The sequence below is a fragment of the Chaetodon auriga genome, chromosome 5 (genome assembly GCF_051107435.1).
Source record: "Chaetodon auriga isolate fChaAug3 chromosome 5, fChaAug3.hap1, whole genome shotgun sequence".
NCBI classification, from domain to species: domain Eukaryota; kingdom Metazoa; phylum Chordata; class Actinopteri; order Chaetodontiformes; family Chaetodontidae; genus Chaetodon; species Chaetodon auriga.
This window is the reverse complement of record NC_135078.1, coordinates 8,875,827-8,884,698: the sequence shown is the minus strand read 5'-3', so window position 1 is coordinate 8,884,698 and position 8,872 is coordinate 8,875,827. Positions and strand designations below refer to the sequence as shown.

The window sequence follows — 8,872 nt, the reverse complement described above, 5'->3', positions numbered from 1 at the left end:
AGCTGCCAAATTTGCAATTATTCCAAACTGGAGCATCTCTGCCATCAAAGCCAGCACAATAAACCAGGTTTTTATTCCAACCAAACGCCACATCTGAGGTGCGTTCGCTAAAAAGAAAAAAAAAAAATAATAATGGAACAGTAAACGTAGTTAAATTAAATCAAGGAAACAAAGAATCTCCCTTACTTTATTAAGAGTGTTTTGGGACGAAAACATTGTTGATAAAATGAGCACAGGAGTTTTGGATCCTGTACACCTCATCAAGGACACTTTACGACGTGTAAGAACATTGTAAAAATTGATAACCGATCGAATATCACCGTGTAGATTTCCTTCTAATTTGTGCTCGACGTTTTACACTGGACCCTGAGATATTTCTGCTTTCTTTTAGGACAAAGTTTCAGGGATGATCTGGATCTGTGGTGAAAACCCAACAGAGCAGTGTTACAAACATTCATCAATGCAGCGCAGAGCCTTCTTTTCCTCTGTTAGAAGTCTTAATGACATGATATAGTTTCATTTAAAAAAAAAGGTTCATTAATTTCCTAAAATAGTTGTACACATTTCCAAACATACCTTGACCGCAGCATCAGTTCCCTCTCTGTAGTGTTTGGTTGGAACAAAAAAAGTTCATATTATCGGGCCTTTAATTAAAAATGGTGTCTGTACCCTGATCCGGTGATTCTGCAGCAGCTCCATCTTTAGGTGTGCTCGTGTTCTCTGAGAGCGTGAACATTGCGCACTGGACTGGAACTTCAGCCGAGTTTCCTGTCCCGCCAAGCGTTTTACGTGCTGTTCAGGTTGATGTTGGACTGGTCTGTGTGTCGTCGTAGCCCGTGTTGACAATGACGTTCCTTTTGTGATTTGACCTGATTCTGTGCGAGTTTGAACAAAATGGCTGCGTTTACAAGAAAAAAAACCCTAAAAACTGGAAACCAGCTGGCGTGGTGTGTGTTTGTTTTATTTTTATTTGACTTTTTGTTTAGTTTTGTTCCCCTGAACTGTGCTTGGGTGCCATTTTCCATTTTAACAAAAGGATTTCAAAACTTTTTCTAACTGCAGTCTCTTCTTTGTTTTACTTTTCCTACTTTTCCCAAGAACACAAAACCCATGTAGAATATAAAACTGTCCTTGATTATGTCTTTGTTTATTTATTGATTTGTATATAGAGATTTTGTTTTGCATTGTACATTCTCTCCTTTCTTGGTTATAGATTAATATATTCATGTATATACGAATAAACATTAAGTTTATAAAAGTAAAAAGACTCTTTTCTCTTTATTATTACCTCCTGTGTTCAAAGATTAAGGAGCTGAGATGGGATTCTGCTTCTGCAGAATTTTTGCATAACATGACACACACTAAGGCATTTTACCTTTAAAAGTTCAGATAGGGTAGAACTTTTTTCATGCCCAAGATGTTCAGTGTACACTGTGACACAAATGCACAAATCTTACAAATATGTTACATATACATAGATAGTAAAATTAAAATCTCCACACATAGTAAAATAAAATAAAGGTGAGGTACAGGGCATGAGTATGTTCCCTGGTGTCAGGCAACTTTGTTGCACATCATCCCCCATCTGGCTCTCTCCTTTACAATCAAAGTAGTAAAATGACCCCAAAATACAACAATAAACATAGTAATAAATGATTGGAAGTGCAAGAAATGACCAAGCTTTGTATTATTGAACATACATTCAGTCCATACTTAGTTAAAAAGAAACCAGTGAAATTATTGTTTTATTGTTTTACAAGATGATTTTAAAACTTTGAGGTATTTGATTTGAATTAAGAGGAGCAAAGTAGTGTTAGTTTGATTGATTGGTTTATTATTTGTAACTGATTATTTTGATTGACACAGTAGCGACTGATGACTTGATACGTTATTGAAACGTCATCTCTCAGCGACCGGACGTTCCTGTCCTTTGCGCCTGCGCAGTCGGACGGAGCTTTGTTATTTCATTTCAGTATGGCGCTTAGCAAGACATTTGGACAAAAACCGGTCAAATTTCAGCTCGAGGAGGATGGAGACTTTTATATGATCGGATCGGAGGTAAGCGTTTCACCTCTTTGCCAAATCATTACTTTGATTATTTACTTATTTGGTATATAGGTGTATCGTTTATCCCGGCAGCCGGTCCGCTAGCAGCTAGCTAACTAGGTAGCCTTGCTAGCAGCCAGAGAGAACAGCGCACGAAGACTCATTCATTTATGTTGGGTTTATTTTTAATGTAACCGAGAGTTGCCACGATGGTAAAACACATTAATCCATATGTGAATGTAACGGAATCGAGACTGACCTGAAATCGTGTGTCCTTCTCCACAGACTCACCCGTGTTTCGTCATTGAGCTAGCTAACGTTTAACAGTTAGTGCTAGCTAGCTAACTGTTTATCCAGCGCCAACGTCAAACAAAACAACACTGTTTTGTTCGGCGTTATGCAGCGTTTGGTTCACTTGGCACACGGCAATGTAAAATCCTAATACTCATAACTACCTAATGGTATCTATATTTGAAAAAGCAAATAGTTGTCTAGTACATAGCAAACTACGTAATTAAAGCGCCCCTCCTTCAATAATTGTACACTTTGTCTGGAGCTGTTATGCCAGATTCTTGACCCTAAATTTATTATACAGGGTCACAAAATTTCGATAGCTGTGATGACAGTCGCTGTAGTGTGTAGGTGCTCAAAAGTCACAGCTCTGAGAACGTGTGACCTATTTTAAATACTACAGATGTTTAACAAAGTGAGTATGACTTTTAAATGTTAAAATTTAAAAGCTGATTGGTAATATATAATAATATAATATATCTCGTAATTTACATGCTGTGTACGAGGATTGGGATATAAATCTACAGTGACTCTCTCACTGACGTACATATATTGCAGTTGGCAGGATTCAATATTTAATGAAGCGTGACTCCCATATAATAAAAAATAGTTTTAGCAACAATAAAGCCAATCCACAGCTCAAATATGATTGATCATACTGGAGTTAAATAATCCAGAGAACTAGATTATGACACAGCACAATGAAAGAAATGTCATCCAGGTAAATGTACGTAAACGTGAGAATTTATTGTGATACAGATTTTAGATGATGTAAAGATATATATTGTTGTATATGTTTTTTGTTGTATTGTTGTATATTTTGTACTGTCAACAATCCAAACTCCAATTATATTCAGTTTACTATCAAATGTAGACACATCTGTGAAACTGGAACCAGCAAAGAAGTGACTGCAGTGATTTACTGATTATCATCAAGAATTTATGTTTAGTAATCTGCCTTCATGATTCTTGATTCGCTTCTTGCATCTGTGTGTGTGTGTGTGTGTGTGTGTGTGTGTGTGTCCAGGTGGGAAACTACCTCCGTATGTTCAGAGGCTCCCTGTATAAAAGATATCCGTCGCTATGGAGAAAACTGGCATCAGTAGAAGAACGGAAGAAAATAGTGGAGTCATCTCACGGTCAGTAGAGTGCAGTCTTAGCACATCTACAGCTGGGTGGGGCTGTGCCAGGCTTTGAATTCCCATCATTATCTCTTTCCTCTCATGTGTGACGCTGTTCTATTTTTAAAAATCCAGTCTATAGAATTGAGAAACATCTGTCAGTTAAATAATATTGAAATTAAGAGTTATTGTTTTATCATTTAACTGACTGGCCAGCTCAGTTGTTGTTTCTGTGTTGATCTGACTTGTTCTTGTCATTTAGACCACGGCTACACTCAGCTGGCCACCAGTGTGACCCTGCTGAAGGCTTCAGAGGTCGAGGAGATCCTTGAAGGAAATGATGAGAAGTACAAAGCTGTCTCCATCAGCACTGAGCCCCCCGCCTACCTCAGGTACCTCCACCACAGCCACCTCTGAAAACATTGTTCACACAGCACTGAGTCTGTAAAGTGTTTATAATGTTAATGAAGATGATTAACAGTAAGAAACTAATAATAAAACTGGGAGTGTGCATAGAGTTTGCAGTCTGCAAAACATTTTTGACCAGGCTAATTTGGAAATCAGAGAGTACTCCAGCAGCATTACTCCCCCTCCTTAACCTAGCTGAGGAGAATCATACATTTTTCACACTGAAAACATTTGAAAATGTTGTGTCCTTGCTGAGGGAATTTGAGACGGAATAAACATAAGAGCAAGTTATTTTGCATGGCTGTTGCATATCCATATGATTTGGTCTGTCACCAGGGAACAGAAGGCGAAGAGGAACAGTCAGTGGGTTCCCACGCTGCCCAACAGCTCTCACCACCTGGACGCAGTGCCCTGTTCCACCACCATCAACCGCAGCCGGCTGGGCCGCGACAAGAAGAGGACCTTCCCACTGTGGTAAGCAACAGGAACCTGCTAGGGTTGGACAATATGTTTATGTTTTCCAACTGGTGACCATCAGCCCAGCGATTGTTTGTATACATTTATCCAATCAACCGACCGTAGAACCTGCACGGGGGCCGTGTCTGAAATCACTCCCTCATTCACTTTCCCCTCTGTTACAAACACTCAAAAGTTTACTCTGTAGTAAGCTGTACACTGAGATCAGGGACACTTCTGAAACAACATTATATTCTGTTAATAGTGTGTCATGACTGAGTGCTGTATGCAGTGTTAAATGCCATCGCTAAGCTTTGGCCTCTGTGTATTTGTCTTGCTCAGCTTTGATGACCACGATCCAGCTGTGATCCATGAGAACGCCACTCAGTCTGAAGTGCTGGTTCCAATCCGTCTGGACATGGAGATCGAGGGACAGAAGCTCAGAGATGCTTTCACCTGGAATATGAATGGTAACGTCCCATCATCACCTTCTCTCAGCTCTGTTAAGTACGCTGTCAAAGCAAAGACTTCAGGGCATCGGGGGCCAATATCAAAATGTAAAACTTTGTCCTCTTTCTGAAATTTTCAGAGAAGCTGATGACGCCCGAGATGTTTGCTGAGATCCTTTGTGATGACCTGGACCTCAACCCGCTGGCCTTCGTCCCCGCCATCGCCTCCGCCATCCGACAGCAGATCGAGTCCTATCCAACAGACAGCATTCTGGAGGACCAAGCGGACCAGAGGGTCATCATCAAGGTGACTGTGTACACTGCCTGTCGCTCATACTGAGTATCTTTTTAATGTTTTCATGCCATATATTCTCCAAAATAACACAAGTCATTTATGAGCCATTGTTTCTCGCATGCTTGTGTTCTAGTTGAACATCCATGTTGGGAACATCTCTCTGGTGGACCAGTTCGAGTGGGATATGTCTGAGAGGGAGAACTCTCCAGAGAAGTTCGCCCTGAAGCTTTGCTCTGAGCTCGGCCTGGGCGGCGAATTTGTCACCACCATCGCCTACAGCATCCGCGGTCAGCTGAGCTGGCACCAGAGGACGTACGCCTTCAGGTACGGTCTCGCCAACACAGTGAAATGTGTGATAGAAAGTATGTTTGGTAATGTTTTGTATGCTGGCTGTCTGTATGGATGGTGTCAGTGCCAGATGGAGTCTCACCCACCAAGCTGCTATGTTAACGGGCTGTGATGCCATGATGATTTGTATTATACTCTGTTGTCATTTTTAGACATGCCGTCTATCACGTTGTGAGAAGTTACCTGTGAGTTTCACAAAGGTTTTGTAGTTTGATGTTGCTGTACAATGAGACACATTTCCTCCTCCAGTCTGAAATAGATGTTTGAGGTTTTGAAATTTTTAGAGTTGCGAAAAAACGCTGTGGAAATGTCCGTCCTCGTGTTACTCCTCTGTTGTTGTGTATGTTGTTGCCATGGTGATGTGGCTGTGACCTTTGACCCTATCTTCTGCAGGCTTTGCTCTTCTGTCAGGGTGCTGCTCCAGCACCTGACGCATGTTGTTGCATTCCAGTTTCTCATTTTAAAGCAGCAAACGTCTCTATCTGAAGGTGTTTTTATAGAACGTCCAGGCTGAGGCTGAACGGGGTCGACCTCTGATGTTCTTCTCTGGGTGAAATGTAGCCGACAGTCGGCTGTCTGAGTTTCCCAGGATGTGAAGTAATGAAATATTTCAAAACCCAGACAGCAGCCCTGATCTCTATCACAGTTAGACATCTGGTGTGGAAGAAATGTTTTATTTTCCTGCTTTTATTTTCTTACTTCATGATGATTAATGAAAGGGCAGCGCATGCACGAAGCTACAAAAACACGAGCTCAGATCCGTTATTTTACCTCGGCTTCTCACGCGTTTTCTCATGTTTCGTTTGTTTCCGTTGAGTTTCCTAAAATATCACCGAAGGCAGGAATGTGGTTTTCTTTCATGATGCTAATTGTTTTACTTGCACGTCATAATATTTAGTTATTGGTACAGGAATGATGCCATGTGTTCGTCTTTGAACCTTCAAGCACAATTTGCATGTTTCGGGATCTGCGTCAGCTTCGGGGGAAAATGTGACTCCATCTTTCACAACTGATTAGAGAGCGTCCGTTCTGAGTCATATGAAACCTTGATGGAGTACTGCGGTAACGTAAACCCAGTCCGACTGAACTGTATTTGTTCTTGTTTTTGGCGTTTTGCAGCGAGAACCCTCTGCCCACAGTGGAGATAGCCATTAGAAACACAGGGGACGCCGACCAGTGGTGCCCCCTGCTGGAGACCTTGACAGACGCGGAGATGGAGAAGAAGATCAGGGATCAGGACAGAAACACAAGGTGAGCATCTGCTGGATATTTGGTAGACCTCCATGATGGAACCGGCTGCTTTTGGAAGTCAGCGATTCACTAACTGAAGTCAAATAAATGAAAGTTAATCGAATAAAGTAAATATACGGGACAGCTGCTAAGCGTGGACTGGATCGGTACGTGATCAGCGTCATGGACAGGAGGGTTGCAACACTTTTAGACTGGTGATCTGAAAAAAAGTCAACAGATTTATCAATACTGTTCCTGTTTGCTTCGCAGGCGAATGAGGCGACTGGCGAACACAGCACCTGCATGGTAGATGACGCAGCATCGGCGCCCCCCCACAGAGCGGTGCTCGCCTGGCTGAGGTATGACGTCACGGTTTGCAGCATCAGCAATGAAGATGTCCCGATGTCCCTCCATCAAGCGCTGGATGTCTTTTCTGCTCCGCCGGGTTCTCAGTCAGCTGTTCACCTTCTTTTTTTTTTTTTTTTTGTTTTGTTTTATTATTATTATTAATGTTAATATTGTGTTCTGTTTGGCAAAGCCAGAGGTAGAAAATGTCCCTCCTTCATGTTTCCCTGATGACCCTCAGCGTGGAGAAGCTGCTCTCTCACTTTGACCACTGACTCTCTTTACCTGACCACAGAGGGAGAAGAAACCACACAACCAGTCTCAGATAATATATTGTTATGTTGTATTTGTTGTCTTTTTGTACATTTTAATAATTCTTACAAAATAAAAAAAAAAAATGAAAGAGCTCGTTTTCCAATCTGGTGATATTGTGCATCGTGCCACTGCTCGGGTCAGACGGAGGAATCACTTTGATATTATTGTTTTGAGCAGATTTTTGACTCTTTTGACACTGTACTCAGTATTCAGTCTCACCGGTTAGTCATTTGGATTTCAAAATTGTGATTTGAAAGAGTGTGTTTTGAAATCCCAGGATCTCATTTGTAATCACAGCTTGCAAAATGAACAGTGTCAAAACAAGCTGCAGCAGGTGATCCTTTAAGTTGTCAGATTTCCTCATCTGAAGCTAAAGAACATTTCTCTGACAGGACAGAACAACAGTGCATCTTGTCTGTAGCCTGGTTAATGAGCTCTGTGTGGGCAGACGGTGGTTTGGTTGAACATGAAGCACCACTTGTGTAGACTATGTATGTAGTTTTTTAGCGATCTGTGTGGTGTGGTGGTCCACCACTTTTGTCCAGATTAAAATATCTCAACCATTCCTAAATGCTCTGAAAGTTTGCCCAGACATTCATGGTTCCCAGAGGATGAAGGCATCCGAGACCCCTGACTTTTTCCTCTAATGTGTTTCACATTTGTGTCCAATGTCTCAATGGCTGTTGGATGGATTGTAGTGAAATTTGGCGTAGACATTTATGTTCCCCTCAGGATGAATTTTGATTACTTTGCTGGTCATCTGACTTTTCCTCTTGTACCAACATCAGATCAAAACTTTATTTTGTGCAATACGTTGGTGCAGCATTCCCATCAGCCTCCGCTGCAGTTTAAGTTGAGTTAATTAGCAAATGTTAGCATGCCGACAGGCTGTACTACTATGTTCACCATCGAAGTACTGCTATGGTGAACATGGTAAACATTGCACGTGCTTAGCATCAGCATGCTAATGTTGGCATATGGATAAAACAGTGTTGTGTTTAAGTGCAGCCTCACCAGCATGGCTGTGTGTATGTTAATAATCTATGATCGCTCAAGTCAGTGTCAGACAGTTCACTCTCTGGTTGTATAAATGACAGCTGCTGAACCTGAACTTGTGAACTTTGTGAGTTGCCAAATATGCAGTGGAATAATAATTGGAGCTAAACTGGTTGATGTTTCTGTAGAAAAAGAAGTTTAATTAGAAGTCAGGCTTTATCTGACAGTTTCATTTTCCCCACAAACTTGGAAGAATCTCAAAAATAAGCACCGGCATCATTCTGTCAGATGAAGGAAGTAGAAATGTTGCAAAACTCCAGTTAGATATTCGCCTTAAATCATTGAGCCCTATATTTAAGCTTTTGTAAATGAATTCTTCATTTAAAGACTAATTTGCTGCATTGCATTTTCTGTCCCATAATAATCTTACTGTACATGCTCCTTTTCCACCCTGACAAATGAAAAAGTTGGACTGAAACGCAGAATTAATTCCTTAATGTTGACCAACATCAGCAGTGACTAATGTTTGTGAGCGGGGCTGCCTTATAAGGGACGATGAAGGCTGGGTTTTG

At 41.2% G+C, this 8,872-nt stretch overlaps 1 protein-coding gene across 1 annotated transcript; it reads left to right on the top strand.

The window, feature by feature from the left end:
- Positions 1–1,931: 1,931 nt before the first annotated feature.
- smarcb1a (SWI/SNF related BAF chromatin remodeling complex subunit B1a) lies at positions 1,932–7,370 on the top strand. The gene is made up of 9 exons (XM_076731886.1): positions 1,932–2,058; positions 3,365–3,476; positions 3,721–3,850; positions 4,203–4,340; positions 4,665–4,792; positions 4,912–5,078; positions 5,200–5,390; positions 6,534–6,665; positions 6,915–7,370. Exons 1-9 carry the CDS (start codon positions 1,975–1,977, stop codon positions 6,952–6,954), a joined length of 1,122 nt encoding a protein of 373 aa, XP_076588001.1. The 5' UTR covers positions 1,932–1,974; the 3' UTR covers positions 6,955–7,370.
- Positions 7,371–8,872: the final 1,502 nt, after the last annotated feature.

Bases quoted from the DNA above. Each gene is read 5' to 3' on its own strand.
- smarcb1a (XM_076731886.1), top strand. From the start codon at position 1,975: ATGGCGCTTAGCAAGACATTTGGACAAAAACCGGTCAAATTTCAGCTC. The intron at 2,059-3,364 runs GTAAGCGTTTCA...GTGTGTGTCCAG, and splicing joins TTTATATGATCGGATCGGAG to GTGGGAAACTACCTCCGTAT. The intron at 5,079-5,199 runs GTGACTGTGTAC...CTTGTGTTCTAG, and splicing joins ACCAGAGGGTCATCATCAAG to TTGAACATCCATGTTGGGAA.